Genomic DNA, 22162 nt, shown 5'->3' on the forward strand with positions numbered 1-22162 from the left:
ATTCCAGAATGTGTTTCACTTCAACACAATTGGTATTCAAATGTGGTGTTTTCTTACTCTATATCATACAACAATCTAGATTTTTTTTCAACCCATTAAATGTGTTCAAGTAAATTCCAAGACAACGCAATTTAACAAGTATATAATAAATATTTGAACCCGTGTTAAAACAAAAGCCACTCCCCCCCCACCGCCCCTTTCTTGTGTTATTTGCTGCCATCAGCGAGGTAAACAAAGGAAGGTCAAAGGTGGACGAGCCCTCAAGACCCTTATCAGTCACCCGGCTGCCAAACGGCAAAGGGCAAAGGGTGCTCAGAGTCATTACCAGGCTTCCTGAATGTGGGCTTGGTTTCATGGTTTTTTTCTCCTATGAGGTTAATTTTTTTTTTAACATAGAATCACTAATCTATCCCGCTCAAACACACATCCACACAACAAATATCGATAGAATCCCGTTTTTTTTGTGGGGATGTGACAGACTCTTAAGGTCGCTGTCTCTAAATAATTAAATAAAACCGTGGTGCCAAAGGGTGAAAAAACAAGGTGGGAAAAAAAACTGGGAAAATGCATTAAATAGTAAGTAGTTTGGGGTCGAGAGGGAAGAACAAAAATTGGTGCTGCCAGATGAAAAATTAAAAGCAGAGCAACAAAAGAAAAAAAGAAAAAAAAGCAACTCAGTCCATCGCCAGTATTTTTGATGAGTGGCTTGTCGTTTGACTTTACAAATTTCATGGTCTGCCTCCTTGAAAATTCTATTCAATAAATAATTGAGCTGCAAAGTGCAACAGAAAGTGAAAATACAAAGTGGCAGGTGCAGTTATATTCTCCACACACACAGACAAATAGTGATCGTCCGTAAAACATGCAACATTTGCAACATGGCATATTACGATTGAGTTCAATAAATAACAATGCCTTGATTTTAAGAAGAAAAAAAACAGGGGGGGGGGGGTATTCTAATCTTTCTTTTGGTAGGTTATGCTTGCTAGCAATAGAACACAATATTTTGTGGGCCTTGCAAAATCAGACAAAATCCAGTAAAACAGCCGGGAGTGAAGGGGGTTGCTTCAGTGAAAATGTCTGGGAGTGAAAAAAAAAGAAAAAAATATATATATTTTTTCATATTTTGAAATGAATACTTTTCATATTTTTTTTATTATTAATTCTGGGTTCTTAAAACGATTGACTTATTAGTTCACCTTTAAGGGCCTAAAGAATTGGAGTCTCTGCGGGGTGAGGCGCACTGTATTGATCGGTGCTGTACTGTATGTAATGTAATGAAATTGGATTTTTAAAGGGCACTTAGTGACCCTTTCTGCCAATAAGGGAACTCAACAATGTAAGCAATTCATTTGAAAACCATGACTCACCATTCTGGACATGCTGCGTCGCTATAACACACTCAGGGGATCATTAAAAGAGAATTTCGTTTGAAATGGTGGAACCAAATTCTGTTTTGCGGTCTTTTCTGATTTTACAGCAGCCTACTTCAGCAACAAACCGGTTGGCCCAAATCAACTTCAACTCCGGGTGGGCTGTTGATACATAATTCATGTGGCTGACATATTTCAACAAAGTTTATACATAAATTAGGCGGAATTTATTGATATGAATAAATCTTTCCCATCCGAGTTACAAGCTCTTTCAATATAGTTGATGATGGAAAAGCCACAAATTCCTATTACTGTATATAATTTTTCAAAAAAATATATATTTTTAAGTCTTCTGTAATTAATCCCAATAAAAGCATTTATAAAGAGAGCCCATATAAGTACTAAAAAGCACACACATAGTTTTTTTATGCAAGCAGATTGTAAATATTTTGGATTGAAAATCTCACACGTGCACACAATTAGAGGTTAGCACAGCGACCACGAAACACATTTTCTCCATGGCAATAAATAACATTTTCTCAATCTGATTCTCAATCCAACCCCATCCTTATAATTCCAAGTCTGCTCTATTTTATTATTATTATTATTATTTTTGCAATCTGTGTTTGATTATGTATGTGCCTGCCTGCTGATGGAGCGAGCGATTAGCGTCCGTAGAGTGACGAAAAGCACTTACGACAGTCCTGCTCATCGGAGTCGTCCTCGCAGTCGTTGTCTCCGTCACAGACCCACGAACGTCGTATACATTTGCCATTGTCGCAGTGGAAGTCCAGTGGGGAGCAGGTGGGAAGCACTGCAAATAAACAAGGCCAAACAAGTTTGTCAGGGTGAAGACATGAAAGATAAACAGGCGCTTACGCAGCGGAAATGAGAGGAAATGAGGGTGTGCAGATTGCTGGAAGGGCTGTGTCTGTGTTGTTGTTTTGTTCTTTTTTTTTTTTTTGGTCGCAGGCAAAAACTATCTACAGGGATGTGATTTGACCAAAGTGAAATTATCTGAAAATTTAGCTAATCCAGCTAGGCCCTGGTGGGGGGACAAGGGGGGCGAAGCCCCCCGGAGCTCATGGGTTTTCCGTGTTTTTAAGTACTTTCAATGCACTCACATGACAAAGAAATAGACAAAACAACAGCATAAATTTTCAATGTATATTGAACTATCCCATATAAAATGGCAGTTTTAGTCAACTCAAAATCAGTCACATTCAAAAACATTGGACTGCCTTTGCTTTTAAAAACTATCACTGAGAATATCATCATATCTAACTAATGTGATTACTAAGTTAACACATAAATAATGTTGAAGAGTTCAAATTTCATGAACAAATAATTGTATCATGACCAAATGAAAAGTAACTCATATTAGAGCATACCACAAATGTCTTTGTTATAGCAGAAGATGTTATCTGTCAGAGTCATGTGCATACACAATGAACTACTAAAAAAAAAAAAAAAAAAAAAAATTTGGATTATTTTTTTGGGGGGGAGATAAAAAAAGCGGAATTCCGCGAATTAGCGGAAAAATCACATCCCTGTATCTACTAAACCCTGCACATGCCTCCAGCAATGTTGCCTTTTCATGCCAAACTTATTTTTCTTTAATTTACTTATGTGTAAATCTATTTAAGTAACAAGCAGCTGAGACAAATATATAAAAACAAACAAACCTGAGGTCTTCCTAACCAGAAAATACACAACCAAAGCTCTACAAAGCTCATGTTTTTTTAACAGTGAGAAGCCGCACCAGCGTCTACTGAAACTCAAACAGAATTTGCTTCTCCCAATGGTCGCTGAATCATGATCTCATTCTGCTTCATCTATCCTTCCTTCTTTCCTTTAGTCTTTCCTCTGGTCTCTTGAGGTCTCCCTAACCCAGTGGTGGGCAAACTCGGTCCTCAAGGGCCGGCATCCTGCAGGTTTTGGAGGTTTCCCTGCTGCAACGCAGCTGATTCCAATCAACAGGGTCGTTGCCAAGCTTATGCAGAGCTTGCTGATGAGCTGATCATATATCAGCTGTGTTGAAGAAGGGAAACATCCAAAACCTGCAGGACTCCGGCCCACGAGGACCGAGTGTGCCCACCCCTGCCCTAACTTGTCGGAATTTAGATGTTTCTAGGGTTAGTGAAATATTCTGGTTTTGTAACACTGTGGGTGGTAGGTGGTGTCTGGTTGGTGCTGGATTTCACTTTGTTTCATCTCGTGGAGGCCGTGGCTCAGGGTGGAGAGACGGTTGTTCAGTAATCAGAAGGTTGGCGGTTCGATCCCCGCTCTCCTAAAGTCATGCGTCGTGTCCTTGGGCAAGGCACTTCACACTCATTGCCTCCAGTCCTGGTACTGGTGCGAATGTTTGGTGGTGGTCAGAGGGGCCGTAAGCGCACACTGGCAGCTTCGCTCCGTCAGCCTGCCCCAGGGCAGCTGTGGCTACTTAAGTAGCTCAACGCCACCAGAGTGTGAATGTGAGTGCATGAATAATGTATCCATTGTAAAGCGTCTTTGAGTGTCTAGCGCTATATAAATCCGTCACATTATTATTATCTTTCTTTCCTTTGATCCTTCCTCTGGTCTCCTGACAACTTCACGACTCTGGCAGGACTCTGAAGTATCCGGTTAAGGTGAAGGGTCTGGGATTTATAGGTGGTCTGGGTTTCAGGTGAATTAAAGAGCACAAACTTGCCCCCCCCCCCCCCAAAAAAAAAAAACACACAAAAAAAGAGTGATGATGATGACGACATGTTGACTTGGGAAGGCTGCCGAATGAAGTTGCCTCTAATGTTCCTGTTACGGTGTCCATTTGTATTAATACTCTTAAATGATGATACTTAAATGATCACGTCACACAATATTTATTTTAACAATATATTTACAGTTGACCCCCGCTATTTGTAGGGAAAAAGGACCAAGCCGCCCCACAAATAGTAAAAATCTGTGTAAAACTGACGTCCATTAAAATGCATTGGGAGGAGAAAATGGAATATGCCACAAATCAATAAAATGAAATTTTAAAATCCAGTTACATTGAATAGGTATTGTGTTTATTTGCCTGATGTCCACTTTTTTGTTCCACCTTGTTCCAAGATGCGGAGAGCCACAATGCAAACCAAGCGCATTCCTGCTTAACTTCATATCCGTAATAAGTGCAGCCACTCACTGTCTAATGACTGGCTCTTTGTCATGCGCAGACAGAGCTAATTTCATTACGGCCCAGAGATGGATGAAAGTGGGAGGAGGGGAGTTCGTTTTGCCACTGGCCTGGCTTGTCAATACCAGATATTAAATATTGACTGGGCTTTGCAGACTTTATGAAAAATGCATGACGTAACACAGCGAGTTAACCACTATGGCAGACAGGCACACAACTTGGGGCTTAGGGAGTGAATTAAGTGTGTGAGTTGGGGCGTGGCGCAGGTCTCCCGGGTAAAGGAAAGCCCCACTGACCCACATACTCTTGCTTGGATTTTACATTATTCAAGACAAAGACAAAGACAGCGAGACATAATCATACAGAAGTTGCTTCTACATTCTCTTCACGTCTGATGAATTCGGTTTCGGAATAATTTGGCGACCGGAGTGATCATCTGGCTCATTTATTATGCAGATAGGCAACAGTAGTGCACTTTTATTTGCCATCAGAAAACAGTATATGCGATCCAGATAGTATCTGATATGCAGTAATTGCAAAAGTTAGCCTTCACATGATGGAAAGACAGGTGGTCGATCTAACACGAACAGAGCATTAACTGCTGGTTACATTTAAACAATTGGAAAATTGCCATGTAATGAAATGAGGAATGCAATTTAATTTCTTTGTCAGTCCTTGTCCGTGAATAATCAGGTTTCCATCCAATTGTTTCGAATTTTTTAATGAATTTACTGAAAATGTGCAAAACGGACATGCAACTTATGCCCGTTTCCATCTATTCATCTTTTGTGAATATTGAGAGGGGACTCCGCTGCTGTAGGTGGCGCTATACACCGTAGAGATGTGATCCACCAGTAATTTAAAAGAAGAAGACCAGGAAGCGACTGCACCGTGCGATGACATTTTATGAGTTTGCTTTTGTAATTCTTGATAAACCGTAGCATTTCTTTGCTGTTTTCCATCTAAAATAGCATTAATATTAGCTTCTTTAATCAATTCCAAAAAGATTTCTGTTTCGCCGTCCCCCAAAACATACCTTACTTTATCGTCCGACATTGGTTTGGGACTACAAACGTACGTGTGACGTAATATCCGGTCAAAACATGCGACATTTATCCGGTCTTGTCAACGTTTATTTGCAAAAACCTGTTTCCATAGCCAAAATTAGCATTTTCTTCTTTTTTTTTTGATACGCTTCAAAATCCACTCTTCAAGCGTAAAAAACTATTTTGCGAATTTTGGGCCCCTTTTCGAATTTCTAGCGTTTCCATTCAGTTTTATTTTCGCATTTCTTGAAAATTCGAATAAAAATGGGTGGATGGAAACCCACCTACTGTCAAGCAAAAACAAATACTTAAAAAATCTGTCAACATCACGGCTGAATGTGCACAGCTTTCAAACGTTGGCCAAATAGCTAAATTACGGTGCTTTTGTTTGTGAGACTGCAAAAACAAAAACGTTATGAACACATTAGCACTCTCGCTCTCTTTAACTTGTGAAAATGTACAAAAATGCATATAGGCACTCCATGTTGTTTATTTTTTCCCCTCAATATTAGAAGGATCCGCAGGGGCATCCTGGGATGTTTGATGAGCTCTCTTACTTCTTTGATCCCGCTTATCAGACAGATTATGCTTAACTCAGATTTGCAACCAATGCATTCCTTCTTCTGAGACCAACAAACACACACACACACGCACACACACTCATAAAACCCTCATAACATGTAATGTTTCCCTCATGTGGTGCTTTGACGCATTCCAGGAATCAACTGACTGTATTTTAACCTTTTGCGCTACAATAGATGATTGTCAAGATGCCATATGAATATGAAACCACTACAAGCAACTGACAAAGGAAAGAAAATATCATTTTGTTAGCCCCATGCACAACTCTTTTACACCACGGGCTTTAAATTGGGGAATTTCTGGGGTTCAAATTGCAACCATACTGGATGTCCTTCATCTTGCTGCAAGATAATGACCCAAAACGCATTGCCAAAACAACAAACAAAATCATCAGGGGACAAAAAGTGGATGCTTTCAGACCGGCCAAGTCCGTATCTACACTTAAAGGTGACCTTCCATCATAATCCAATTTTTTCCTTCTCTTCTATCATGCATAACATAGTACAGTATGTCAAAAGGAGTCTGTGACCTGTTTTAAGCGTGATATCGCTGCAGCATGTGGATTGGATACAAAAGCAGATCGAATGCAAAAGATTCAAATGATAAAAGGGGAATTTCAAAACCTCAACATGTTTTTCCACCTCGAAAGAGGACACAAAGAGGAAGTCAACCCAAAAATTGTATTTGCAATATGTTCTATAGGTTAGTTAGTTAGTTAGCTAGCATTCTGGAAGCAATTAGTCAACCCCAAAATCTTATTTACAATATGTTCTGTTAGTTAGTTAGTTAGTATTATGTAAGCAATTAGTTCATCCAAAAATCTTATTAGCAATATGTTCTACAGGTTAGTTAGTTAGTTAGTTAGCTAGCTAGCTAGCTAGCATTCTGGAAGCAATTAGTCAACCCAAAAATCGTATTTACAATATGTTCTTTTAGTTAGTTAGTTAGTATTCTGTAAGCATTAGTTCATCCAAAAATCTTATTAGCAATATGTTCTATAGGTTAGTTAGTTAGTTAGCTAGCTAGCATTCTGGAAGCAATTAGTCAACCCCAAAATCGTATTTACAATATGTTCTGTTAGTTAGTTAGTTAGTATTCTGTAAGCAATTAGTTCATCCAAAAATCTTATTAGCAATATGTTCTACAGGTTAGTTAGTTAGTTAGCTAGCTAGCTAGCTAGCTAGCATTCTGGAAGCAATTAGTCAACCCAAAAATCGTATTTACAATATGTTCTTTTAGTTAGTTAGTTAGTTAGTTAGTATTCTGTAAGCATTAGTTCATCCAAAAATCTTATTAGCAATATGTTCTATAGGTTAGTTAGTTAGTTAGCTAGCTAGCATTCTGGAAGCAATTAGTCAACCCCAAAATCGTATTTACAATATGTTCTGTTAGTTAGTTAGTTAGTATTCTGTAAGCAATTAGTTCATCCAAAAATCTTATTAGCAATATGTTCTATAGGTTAGTTAGTTAGTTAGTTAGATTTCTGGAAGCAATTAGTCAACCCAAAAATCTTATTTACAATATGTTTTATAAGTTAGTTAGTTAGTTAGTTAGTATTCCGGAAGCAATTAACATTGTGTTTGTGGAATATGAGTTAAGCAGCATTTTTTAGCCATCTCAGGGGACGGCCATTTTGCCACTTGCTGAGTTTTCTGAAGCCGAGTCGTGATTAGTTGTTAGCTGTTAGCGGAGCTCTGAGCAACTGTGATGTCATTTTCAGTCGACACCAAGCGGCAAAATGGCCACCACCTTAGAAGGATAAAAATGGTTGGATTTTACTGCTTAATTCATATTCCACAAATACAGTATTAATCTACAGTAAATGCTGTGTTTAGACTAGTGGTGGCGCATACAACATATTGTAAAGAAAATTTGGGGTTGACTTCCTCTCTAAAGGAGTACTTTCCGAAACAGACTGATTTTAAAGCCTGGAAAAGCCTTACAAAAGAAGAGAATGCAAAAAAAAAAAATGGTAATAAAAGCTGAAATGTTGATATCTTCTCAAATATTCATGTCTTCATGTCAATGCCAAAAACAAAGAAATTGGCCTCACTGTTCCAAATGTGACTGTAAATTTAAGCCACTTTTGGCCACATAAATATGAGAACAATAGCGAGAGACAACGTCGACTATTTGTCACTACTACACAGGGGTGAGATCTATCTACTGTATCTCTCATCGGTCATCTCGCCAACAGAGTGGATTTTTGGGTGACTTTTATCCCTTTTATTTAAGGAGGAAGTTTTAAGTAACACGGTCCTTTGAACACGTTACCAACCATGACCTTTCTAACAAACGTACTTTTTAAAATACAGTTAGTAACAATTAAAATGTGGGTGTTATGAAGATGATATTTACATCAGTCCTATACAGTTACGCAAACGAATGCTCTCTAAAAGAAGGCTTCTCGAGTGAGTCTTCTGCCACAAGTCAAATAAAATGCTAACCGCATTTTTTTGCGTGCAGATGTGCGCGCGCCTCAAGTAAATGTGCGTGCATCTTTAAGTGGCCTTGAGCAGCAAGTTAATGACCCGCTCTTTCCTGTAGAGCAGCGGAATCAAGTGCCTCTAATGGGACCAATATATCTGTCTTAATGCTGCTTATCACTGTGGCTCAAAAGATGAAGGCATGAACATCCTTACAAAGAGAAGGCTGTCTAAAAAAAACAGATGTGCACGCCGGAGAAGGATAGAGGCGTATAACTCAGGAGGATCCTCAGTCAAAGGTTCTCTTTTTGTGTCCAACATATGTCATTTCCTTTCCAGATTACTGTCATCTCCCATGGAAACAGTTCATCACGGTGGAATTATGTCATTCCACACACAGATGGAGAAGCACAGCCAACATTGTGACAAATATAATTGAAGTGATCTTTGTAAGAAATGTTGAGTGGCGTTTTGGAAGGAAGAGACGGACTCACAAATAAAAGACGGAATTTAAATTGGTTTTGTGGAATGAAAAATATTTAGTATAAAAAAAATAAAGCCCCAAAACATTTTGACACAACTTTTATTGTTAACCATAACAAAGCTTAGAACATGGAGCTAGTCGATATTTGTTATCCAATTCCAGGATATTAGCTTGTCAAAAATAGACGGATGATCTGTAAAAAAAGAGCACAAAATACTATATAAATAGTTTATTTTATTTCACTTTGTTTTTCTTTGGTGGGGGAAGTGTGGATATTGTGTGTGCGCAAAAACAAAAACAAAAACAGAGAGTCGAGTTGAAATGGAAAAAATGACACTGAGGTCACTTAAGGCTGTTGCACCGCAACGGAAAATGTTCCTATGGGAACGCATGCTGCTCGACCGAGAGGCCTGAAAATCTCTCTCTCCTTTTGTCGATGTGATCTTCTCTCCTGTGCTTGGGCTTATTTGACACAGAGGGCTTATCTGATTCTAGACAACTCTAGCCAGCAGCCAGAAAAAACTTTTGACACTGGCAGGGCAGAGTAAAACTACCGGCTGAGTTTTGGTTTTCCTTGGCAGAGTATCCAGCAACGGTCTGCGCGATGGTTTTCATTGGACCTCCTCCACCTTTGTGCTAGCCAACCACATATCATTCATAAATTAATCCAGACACACATGTTTAGAAACTCTCAGACGGATATGCGTATCTTCATTTCATCTATACAGGGATGTGATTTGACCAAAGTGAAATTATCTGAAAATTTAGCCGGGGGTCTGGGGGCCGTTGGCACCCAGCTAGGTCCAGGGCAGTGCCCTGGTGGGGGGACAAGGGGGGCACAGCCCCCCGGCGCTCATGGGTTTTCCGTGTTTTTAAGTACTTTCAATGCACTCACATGACAAAGAAATAGACAAAACAACAGCATAAATTTCCAATGTATATTGAACTATCCCAAATAAAATGGCAGTTTTAGTCAACTCAAAATCAGTCACATTCAAAAACATTGGACTGCCTTTGCTTTTAAAAACTATCACTGAGAATATCATCATATCTAACTAATGTGATTACTAAGTTAACACATAAATAATGTTGAAGAGTTCAAATTTCATGAACAAATAATTGTATCATGACCAAATGAAAAGTAACTCATATTAGAGCATACCACAAATGTCTTTGTTATAGCAGAAGATGTTATCTGTCGGAGTCATGCGCATACACAATGAACTACAAAAAAAAAAGAATTAAAAAAAAAAATCGGATTTAATTTTTTGGGGGGGGGAGATAAAAAAAGCGGAATTCCGCGAATTAGCGGAAAAATCACATCCCTGTCTATATTTATTAGTATTAGCATTACTATTGCAGAAACAAAAACTATAAGACAACATAGAGCTGGTCCCCTTTGCAGCTACAGCAGCACTATTGGGATTTTAGAACTTTCTGCAAGATTCAAGATTTTGAATGTCTGTCACTCTTGGCATGAACTCAAAAAAAGTGGAATGCATAATGTCAATTTATGCTGCAGTATAAAGAATGTGATGTTCAATTTGCAGTGCGGCAATATTCAAATAAAAGTTGCCAGTAGCTCATATTTAAGGAAAGTCAGCTGGCTTGTTTTATACAGAAGTGGACAAGCCTCAATCAACATTTTGACGATGAGTTTATGGTCTCATAAATGCTAGTTAGTCGTCTAGGTGAATACAACCCAATATCGTTTTTATATATGCAGCATTTTAAAGCCAATAGAGTGCACTTTAGGTCAGGGCTACTTTGTGGCAGGAAGGTTTCTAACTTTCCACTCCAAAGTAGTAGCTTCACTGCTACACTACTGCTCAAGAAAAGATGTAAATAACCCTGAGACAAAACACAAGAAATCTACGCTACAAACCAAGCAGTTTATAAAAAAAAAAATACTTGGGAATGTGTACATCCATAGACTCTAAAGAGTCCTTTAATTTTGATACAGCTTCTGTACATGCCATTAGACTGTGCAAACATCCAAATCAATCAGACTGTTGGATGAATATAAAGATGTGAGAATGTATCATTCATATTTTTTGGAGCGGGAAAGTGCAAAATGAACACAAGCCCTAAAACTGTGGCTGAAGTCTGAATATGACCTACATTTGTTTGCTGGTGCTCCAACATCAGAAACGAGCGGCAGGCCTTGTGCTGACTTAGTCTTGCTGATGGCAGGAGTACAAAAAAAGAAAAAAAAAGACTCTTGTAAGATGCCGAGAGTAAAACAGTCTTTTCCACCCGGATCATGTTTACTGTAAACGATTGCTGTATCCCAATTGCCTCATTTTAACCCCTGAAACATAAATTAATCAATCAAATTGTTTCCATACGAGCAAATTTGATTTCCATGTGTCAACATTTAATATACGTATGACATGATGCATCTACCATTGTTACAAAAGACAAATTAACTGACATAATCAACCGTTGTTCCCCTCATCCAACACACCTGATTCAAGCGATTGCGATCATTGTCAGGCTTCTGCAGAGCTGATCGTCAACCTTGATTTGAGAAGCTGTGACGTGGCTGCTGGAGCAGATTGCCGAACGGCCAAAAGGTTGCCAGTTCAAATACCGGCTCTGACGGTGTCCTTGGGCAATACACAGAACCTTAATCCTCTGCCAGTGAGCCTGGCAGCGTCTTGCCTGGCAGCAGCCACTCATTGGTGTACGATTGTGTGCATAAATGGGTGAATGTGAGGCCTTGGAAAGCGCTTTTGGCAGCGTACGGTGTAAATAAAGCGCATTTTTTCATCCATAGAAATTGCATAGTTTTAAAATTGTCCTAGAAATTTGGGAAATTGGGGACTCCCGCAAACGTTCTCGTAAAAGAGCAAGTGTCGAGATGATGTTTAAATGAAGCTCTTTTATTCTACCTATCCCTTTCTGAGCCCCTATCTGCTTCTAAACATGTCTTTTCTGTGCCAGCTTCATTTAGTGAAGAGGCTGTAAATACTGAAGGAGGAAGTGGAGGAGAGAAAAGGGTTTGAGCAAAACGGAGGCATGTAGAGGACGAAGAAGGAGAAGGAGGGGGGGGGGGGTGGGGGATTATGCTAATGTTTCCAAAGCTTCGATCAAAGCTGGAGACAGAGAGACGTAAAAAAAAAAAAGAATAATACAAGGCAAGAGGAGATGGACTCGAAGGCAAACATGCTGAGCCAAGCAAGAAAAATTCAACCTTGTGAGGAAGGAATGCGAAAGTCTTGGATTAAAATAAGGTGAGAAGCATGATAAGGGGATGGCGGACAGGATGCTGAGATGACCTGATGGAGGTCTGGAGTGAGAAATTGACATGACAGAAGGTGGGAATGGGGTCCTAATCTTCTCCATTCCTGCTTTGGGGCCAGTTGGGCTCCTGCTGTCCCAGATGCTTTCTGATTGGCTACAACTGCTCAATGGTGGGTTAAAAGTGCTTGGGTGTCTTTTTTTTGCATATGTAGCAATGGTTTCAGGAGAACCACTTTGAGTTTTGGACATTTGCAGACATTTATAAAGAGCAAGTTTGGATTTTACACAGGATAAAAACAAATGCCAAACTTTTGTTTTTGCTCCCATTTTTCGTCAGCTGGACTCAAAGCTATAAAACTTTTTCTACATACACAAAAAGTCATTTCCCTCAAATATTATTATTCACAAATCTATCTAAATCTGTGTTAGTGAGCATTTCTGAAAGTGTTGGGTTTATTTTATTTTTATGCAGTATATTTGAACTCATTAAAAACGATCTATTTTGAATATAGCCATGGTCCCAGAAACTTATTTATACGTTTTTTTTTGTGCTAGAGCATTGATGCAGCCTCTAAACAGAAGAGAATGGTCGAAGCAATTGTAGTTATTACAAAAACTGCCATTAGGTGGCAGCAGAGTATAAGAGATTAACAACAGTACAACTTGACTTTATTTATAAATAATAATAAAAAATAAATAAATAAAAGTCACCAAGGGTTGAGGAACGAACTCACGACTTTCAGCTTGGAAGACTGCCACACTACCACCTGAGCTAAGCCCCCCCCCTACTGTTTGCTTCTCTCTTAAGGGGAGACCAAAAACATCATTTTTGCTCTCTTGGAGTTACGAAGATTCCAGCTGACACGAGCGATACACTAACACACAGCAGGAGCTGCGTGGCTCAGGGAGTATGATCGTCTGTCTCCTAAGTTGAAGGTCGTTAGTTCATTCCTCAACCCTTGAGTGATTTTTATTTTTTCCCAATTCTTTATTTTACTAACTTCCAAGTGTAAATGTTACACTAAAACGGAGTCTATTTAGTCCCACTCTAAATTGAGTCAAATCTACTGTGTAGTCAAGAATGAAGTAGACTTTCAAAAAATGAGTTACCATTTTGTCGCCCGCAACAGTAGTTGATCAGCGGTCCTTCGTGAATTGATGTTGCAAGTCAAATCTGACAGAGCAGTGTGTGCTAACAGAACACAATAAACTAAACGCAGCCTCCACCTCCCCATAAAAGAGTTCCAGGCTGGGGATTTTACTCCAGCAGTGATTTAAAACGCCAGCATTACAGAATGCTGGATCAGTACATTTGCACACACTTGGGTGGTATATTGCTGCAGCTCATAAGTTCTGCACAAGCAAGACTTGCAATCGTAGTGGACTCATGTTTATAGCAATGCTTCCCAATTTGTATGTGAAAGAGGTTACACACTGAATTTGGCATCCATCTTCGTTTGCTTTAATGTCACTCTAGCTGAAAGCATTCACACTTTTACATGCTCAACTAGTTTCAACTCAGCGGGAATCCAAACACAGCTCATGTCCTGCTTATATCAGGGCAGCGCAACCAAAATCAATCCAAATAAATTTGAATGATGTGCAGGGAGGTGCTGGCAGCAGGGTACAAATTATAAAATTGCTGAAGATAGATAAATCTTTATTCAGTCACATATTCTGTTTTGAACATCCCGAATCAGTGTGGGTTGTTATGTTTTATTACTTTGAACTTTCAAAAGAGTTCATGAAAGAGAATTCAGATACGCGATGGTGGGCTGACGCATTAATCAACCTCAGTTAGTTCGCTTGTGTCCATTACAATATGAGGGCATGTCAAGGGTTCACAGGGACACAACCCAGGTGAACCATTACTCATTTATTATTATACATTATGCTCTGACAACACACTTCGAGGCGCACAGAAATACAGCCATGAATAACATTCAAAAATAAAAACTCTATTTCCGTGATCTGCGCAAATCTGGCACGAGATGCTTGCATTTTGGTGCAGTTTTAAAACGGTTTAAAAAGTTGGCCAGGGACAACACAGATCTGTGAAGTGGACCCAGAGTGTCGTGAGTGCAGAAAAAGAACTTTAACAGAGGAAAGTAAAATGGAAAAAATATCTGCCTCAAATAAAAAACAAATATCAAAATTTATAGAAACATGGTCTACTTATATAGAATTTTTTAACCTAATTCCGGTTACTTAATTCTGTCTGTTAGCGAGAGCCACTACATCGTGATAACTTACATTGATGTTTCTGCATTTGGCAATTTATTATTATATTATATTATTAGTATGGGATTTTTTTTAATGGTCTTTAGGTGAACTGATGAATACCTCTTTGACTGCCAGACGTTTTCAGAAAAGGCATGCCGTGGGTGCCAGCCGATTTAAGTATTTTGACTGATCTTTTGACTGATCTTTCAAGGTCCACAGAAAATTATGTGTTTGGACTATGGAAACACACATACTACCAAATGAAAGATTGGACTCTCATCTTTCATCAGAAAAAAAAGTTTGTTTCTACCTTATTCTGTTTTTGAGTAATCAACAATAGAAAATGGTTAGTTTCACCTCTGTTTTGAAACAAACGTCTTTTAACGTCTTTGGCACTCCTCCATAGATTTTACTAAACGTTATTTAACGTTTTTGGCAGTCAAAGAGATACACACACGCTCGCACGCACACACACACACACATACACATACTCACCCACATACAAAAAAAAAAGTATATATATATATATATATATATATATATATATATATATATATATATATATGTGTGTATATGTATATATATATATATGTATATATATTAAAAAAAAACATTTATTAATTTTTTTTAATTTATTTGTTTGCTTTAAAAAAAAAAGGGAGAGCAATGATGATGTCAAATCGAATGAACAATACTGAGCTCTCCTGGGAAAAAAAAAAAAAAAAGAAAAAAAGAAAGTAAATCGAATGTAAACTATAATATAGCATACTGTTTACTGGATTTAAGGAAGGGGTATCATAACTTCAATTTGCTTTCTCAGATAGCATAGCCTTTAACACAATACAACCCAAAGATTCATGTCTTTAAAAAAAACAAATGCACGACTCTAGATATCACCTCCTGAAGGTTTTTGAATGTGTTGGCTGTAAGTGCATTAACATACATTATTGATCACTAATGGAACGGTGATTCATGTCAGAGGCTCTGAAACACAGCAATAAGTGTTATTCTGGCCACATGCCACCAGGCTGTTGAATAAAAAAGAAGATTTATTAAACCTATGAAACATCTGGGTTTAGCGTTCTATGAAGCCTTGTTTTGCCCTTGAGATGTGGTATGTCTTATTTTACATGCGATGACTTCTACGGTCATCCATTATCCTTTGCGGAAATGAGTGTATGATTAAAAGCCCAGAAATGTTGGTAACGTAAAAGTGAATTTGACCACTTTCACTACAGTTATGTGATAAGCTGATTTAGTTTAGTAGATTTTCTACAAATTATTAGGCATGGGCATGTTTTGTTCATTTTTATAGTCACTGCACTTTACAGCATACCAAATAGATGTCTTAAGGCCTTTTCACACTGCACTTAGCTTCTTCTTCTTTCTTTTTTCAATCAGTGCGCAGGGCGCAGGGAGGTGCAGTTTTTCAAAACTTTTAAATATGAGGCTAAATAATTACTATTAAAACGGGGAGGGCTGATTCGATTTACAAGACATGCTTCCTTTCCACTGGGTGACTGTCATGTGCCGCCATACTACATATAAGGTGATGAAAGAAAACTACCAGCTGCAAAGCCCATTTTCTACTCACCTTGAAACTCCATCAACTATATTAGTGTTCCCTGAGTGTCATTTGCTCGCTCTTTTACTTCAACGGACTCACATGCCTCTCAAAAGGAAATTTAATGTTCTTCAAAGTCCCTCATCAGCTCTCCTTTTCGCCTTTGGAGTCTCAGTACAGCGATGAAACTTTATCTGGAGGAACAAGCGCATAAACCCTCACTTGCACACAGAGGCAAATCTGCACTAGACAATTTCCATGTGATTCCCACATTGTAATTAGATCCAAAGTTTACAAAGAGGAGCTTCACAGACGTCTCGTTTCTCCACATTCCTCCAGTGTGATGCCGAACAATAGCTGCTTTGTCTAAAAAAAAAATTTGATTAATTGACATAAATGTGCAAGTTCAAAAGTAAGTCCAGAAGCCACAGAATTGCACTGTTCAAAATATGCTGAGAGGATTTGTCTGTGTTCATCAGTGTGTGTGCGAGTGTGTCTTTTCGTGTGATTATGAGTCTACATTCCCACGGCCATACATGCCTGTTGTCCCTGCTGAGTTGTGTAAACTGCTGGGTTGGGTAAAAAACAAAAACAAAAAATAACATAAATTTAACACACATTTAAAAAACATGTTTTTCCTCTGATTTATGTTCCAACGCAACTCACATTCTCAGTTGAGATTTTCTTTAAATCAGTGTTCATTCAGATGTGATGTTTTACTCTGAGTGTGCTAAAAAAAAAAATTATAATAATCAATACGGCAATATATTATTGCGGGCGGAGGCATCAGAATCAATTTTACACATTCATTCATAAAGTTTTCCAGGCACATCTCGGAAAGCTGCTCCTTTCTGTGCAGTGTGCACGCATTTCCACCAGGCACGGCGCTGATGGTAAACCAGAAGCACTGCTCACATTACAAGAAGACATTTTTGCTATACAACACAATAAAAAAATTAATCGATTAATCGGCAAGTAATCGTTTATCAAATTAATCGACAACTATTTTAATAATCAAGAAATTATTTTTTGGTGCCATTTTTTTTTTTTTATTGAAAATTGTCCAAATCCTGATTTCAGCATATCAAACAGTAATTGTCCTTCATGAAAGACGACTGATCATCTTCTGTGTTTTAAGCAAAATAAGACATTTGCAAACATCCGTTTTTACTTTGGAAAACAATAACTGAACCGGTAACATAGTACATCATCAATTCCCCCCCCCCCCTTTTTTTTTTAATCACTATAAGAACACAAAGTACAAAATAACCACCAATCACTGGTTGATAAACAGTAATCAGGGAAAAAATGGTCTATAATGAAAAATTTAAATTAATCGGATTAGTACATTAATCAACTCTAAAAATATTTAGTAGTGACAGCACTAATAATAACAATATCATTTGGGTATACATACATAGAGTTTCCATAAAAATGTAAGTAAAATATCAGGATGTGTATCGCCTTGATACACATGTATCGCGATTATAGTATTGTATCGTGATACGCATTGTATCATAAGGTTGCTGGCAATACCCAACCCTATTTTTTTACAATATTGAATGAATGCTAAACAGCTCGATTACAGGAACCAAAAGACATAAGTGGCAAATCCAGATCCAGAAAGTAAAAACCCTGCTAAAGTTTGGCTTTAGCCCCAGGTGCTAGCTAGCTAGCTACCATGGTGCTCGTTTACCTGCTAGGAAGCTAGCTAGCTAGCTTCATCCACCAGGTGCTAAAGCCAAACTGTGGCAGAGTTTTTACTTTCTGGACCTGAACTTGCCACCTCTGCCAAAAGACAGCACTATCAAAGAAGTAGCTAAAAGTAATGCATGTCAAAAGCCTCAACAACAGAACGACAGGACAATGTGACGTAGCAGTACATACAATTCAAAGCGTGGCCACTCAAACTAAATGGCGGTGGACTTTGGCTGAGGGCAAAGTAAATGGGCAGAGTACAGCTCAAACTGTACTAATGGATTGCAAAGGTCCACCTCCGTGCTCTGATATCTGTCAACTGCTCCCAAGCGCCTCCTTCAATAAGCATCACACAACAGATCAATACCTCGCAATCAGACATTTAAATGGCCACTGATCAATAACGATTAGCATCCTATCTGCCAGGCTCTAACTAGTTTGATGTGGCAGACAATTGATGGAAATAGAGTATCATCACGCCCAAAGAATCCAACATGACCCTTAAAAGATTTCCCAAAGTGGTAACTCGTCGTGCAGCCTCCCCCTTTCAGTGCTCACGTTGACATTTCACATTTAGACACAAAAACGTAAAAGTGGAGAAGACATCCTGTTCCTGCCAAGTGACAATAGCGACGTGTTCTTCAGAACCATCAGTGTCTCAAAGCCCTCGCTAAAGTCAAGCGCTCCCTGGTACAGAAAGTCACTCAAGTAAGGTCATATACAAAGCGCCTCTGCCTGCTTCTGCACAAGAAATACAACCCTGCCTGGACCACTGAACCGTTCACCGTTTCCCTTGGTGATGATGGGATCCATATGGGTCCAATTATACTTTCTTTTTATTATTTTCTTCTTATTTATGCAGGAAACGGCTGCCCGAGCATATGCGTACCTTTTTGGCATCATTCCGAAGTCCAGTCATTACATAAATTAGCGGCATGCAGGGATGAATTAAATTGTAAACGTTGGAACGTCTGCTCGAATAGGTTTCCGTTATTGCTCAAAAAGGTGAACTATGAAACTGCAGTCCGCATTTCCATCAAGTAGTATGCTATGGTAACGGTAAGCATTTAGACGCTTTCAATGCAAAGGGGTATAAAATATGTAACAGTCTCATTTTTCAGTATTGTTTTAGAATTGTCCGTTTTGTGTAAATAATGGAATGTAACAACAGAATGGAGAAAAAAAAAAGCACAAACCAAATCTGGTGTTTATGGATAATGTCAGCGTTGTTTCACTTCAATGGCCAGTTATACAGTGTACCGTCCCACTGGTATGATGTCACGGTATTTATGTTGCGGAAGTAGCTATTACCATGCCAACCACACATTGTGTGGTGGAAACACAAACCACATTGGGTTTTATAGTTGTAAACCAAAATCTATCATTCGACATTTGCCAATGTTAACAATAACAAACATCATTGGGTATTTGAAGTTTGAACCACTTTGTTTGTAGGTTTCTTGTTTCTAAAAGAAAACTCCTTTTACTAATCACAAAGTTTGATTTGAGATTTTAGTAGTGTTGTGGAATTTTTAGTAGTGAGCTCAGTGAGTCTGGAAAACAATTTGTCTTTTGGCTTTCTTCATATTTGAAGCTTAAAAAATACACAAGTCTAACAGAGCAACAATCTACAAGAAGAAGTGACCTGTGAGTGTGCGCAGTAAATTATCATGGGAAGATTCTTTATGTAGCCTGGTTAGGTTTTGGGAGGGAAAAGGGAGGGTCAGCTAGGCAGGAAAGCAAGCAGTCTGTAATGAGCAGGCTTATCAGTCAAGGTCACTCGTTTCACATTGTTAAAAATGCAAGTGTCCTCAAAAAAGTATAAACATGTTATGTATGATACGTGCTAAATAATCATTTTCTGTAATGTTAGCTGAGAGCTTAAAAGGGAAAAATCCTGTGCAGTCTTGTGGGTTTTTAGCTGATTCGCTTATACACTTTTTTCAGATTTATATTCCCGAATTTTTTTGTTTGTTTGTTTGTTTGTTTTTGTAACTGCGCATCTTAAAAGTAATAACAGATTTCACAAAGAAATTACTATATCATACAATAGAGTGTGTATGACTTGATTTTCTGCTGGTTGGCAAACAATCGGCAGCCACTTAGTGGTGACCTTTATACAGTTGATTGCGGGCCGGTCCGGGATACCCATTGAAATGCATTGCAGAATTAATTAATTTCCTCTTTATACAAACCCAAAACATTCAAAAAATAAAAATGCTAAACTTTCCATCTATGTTTAACATGAAAACAGGGGCAAGTTGGCGTAAAACTTTTAAATAGCCAAAATATGGAGTAGATGCCACGGACGTCCGACTTTTACACATCAGCGCCGTTTCCCGCCACTGCTGGCCGCGTTCCAACACTTGCACCCCCACACCCCTGCGCCCCCCTAACCGCGCGCTCCCCGCTCATCAGCGGGAGGGCGTCTCGGCTATCTGGAATGCTTCGGACACCGAGACAGACACTACACACTCGCAGCCTCGCACCCGTCGACGGGAACGCGCAACCGAGGGGCTCAAAGGCAAGAAGCGCAAGTACTGGGACGCGGCCCACACGTCGCAAACCGGAAACGGAAACAAAGTTGATGGTTGAAAACCTGGAAGTCCCGCCTCCTCCGTGACATATAGTCAGGGATGTGATTTGACCAAAGTGAAATTATCTGAAAATTTAGCCGGGGGTCTGGGGGCCGCTGGCACCCAGCTAGGTCCAGGGCAGTGCCCTGGTGGGGGGACAAGGGGGGCGCAGCCCCCCGGAGCTCATGGGTTTTCCGTGTTTTTAAGTACTTTCAATGCACTCACATGACAAAGAAATAGACAAAACAACAGCATAAATTTTCAATGTATATTGAACTATCCCATATAAAATGGCAGTTTTAGTCAACTCAAAATCAGTCACATTCAAAAACATTGGACTGCCTTTGCTTTTAAAAACGATCACTGAGAATATCATCATATCTAACTAATGTGATTACTAAGTTAACACATAAATAATGTTGAAGAGTTCAAATTTCATGAACAAATAATTGTATCATGACCAAATGAAGTAACTCATATTAGAGCATACCACAAATGTCTTTGTTATAGCAGAAGATGTTATCTGTCGGAGTCATGTGCATACACAATGAACTACTTAAAAAAAAAATAAAAAAATAAAATAAAAAAATCGGATTTTTTTTTTTGGGGGGGGGGAGATAAAAAAAAAAGCGGAATTCCGCGAATTAGCGGAAAAATCACATCCCTGATATAGTCCATTGGAAAATATTTGTTAAGTTTGTGAAAAAATCCGCAGGTTCGGAACCACCAGTATGCGGGCGTTGACCATAATAAAGCATTTTTTTCCACCTCAAATTATTGTTGTTGAAATTATCCTAAACATCACTCAGTAGACTGGTATAAAAGGAGCCTTGTATTTCCATTAGAATTGAGTTAGAAGCCCAAATAGAATGAAAATGCTCCATGTAAACAACTCAATCAGAACACACGGACCAAAACTGAATGTAATTTCAGGGATGGAACATTCCTTTCGCCAAACCCATTAGAAGTCATTTTTCGTCACGTAGACAGTGAATCGGAATGTTGTAAGGCTATACTGTGTCGGTGCATGCTATCTTGCCCACTTAAAAATACGGCGTCTTCCAAACAGCACATTGAGCAACCCAACAAGTCAAGAAATTGTTAATACTGAGCATGAATTATTTCTGAGTGTTTGTCAAACAGAATGTTGAGTGAAACATGGAAATGAGAAGAAATCCAAACAGTAGTGTGAACTCACTGCATCCATCCTCATCACTGTGGTCCCCGCAGTCGTTGTCTCCGTCGCACTGCCACTGAGCCGGTATACAGGTGCACTCGCCAAACGCACTGACCGCACACGTGAAGTGGTTCCTCCCACAGGAACACTCAGCACTGCCCTCAACTCCTACACACACACACACACACACACACACAAAAAGGGATTAATATACATAGAGAAAAAAACAGCACAAAAAAAAATCATCAAAACCCACTTCATACATTACATATGGTTTTGCTTTAGAACCTTAAAAAATACCCTTGTATTATTAACAAAAAGTCATCATATTTCATTTCTTCATAATCCTACCAACTAAAAAAAATTGATTTATTGGTGAATGGTGATTAACTCTTTGACTGCCAGACGTTTTCAGAAAAGGGATGCCATGGTTGCCAGCCGATTTTAAGCATTTTGACTGATTTTTCAAGGTCCACAGAAAATTATGTGTTTGGACTATAGAAACACACATACTACCAAATGAAAGATTGGACTGTCATCTTTCATCAGAAAAAAAAGTTTGTTTCTACCTTATTCCGTTTTTGAGTAATCAACAATAGAAAATGGTTAG

At 38.8% G+C, this 22162-nt stretch overlaps 1 protein-coding gene across 3 annotated transcripts in view; it reads right to left on the reverse strand.

The window, feature by feature from the left end:
- lrp4 (low density lipoprotein receptor-related protein 4) overlaps positions 1-22162 on the reverse strand; it is a 100838-nt gene that overhangs the window by 36191 nt on the left and 42485 nt on the right. For all 3 annotated transcript variants that reach the window (XM_077564158.1, XM_077564157.1, XM_077564156.1), the window contains exons 2-3: positions 21574-21720; positions 2071-2187 (exon numbers count right to left, since the gene is read on the reverse strand). In XM_077564158.1, the coding sequence (XP_077420284.1) occupies positions 2071-2187; positions 21574-21720 (264 nt within the window). The remainder of the gene's footprint in view (positions 1-2070; positions 2188-21573; positions 21721-22162) is intronic.

Source organism: Vanacampus margaritifer, chromosome 4 (genome assembly GCF_051991255.1).
Source record: "Vanacampus margaritifer isolate UIUO_Vmar chromosome 4, RoL_Vmar_1.0, whole genome shotgun sequence".
Taxonomy (NCBI): domain Eukaryota; kingdom Metazoa; phylum Chordata; class Actinopteri; order Syngnathiformes; family Syngnathidae; genus Vanacampus; species Vanacampus margaritifer.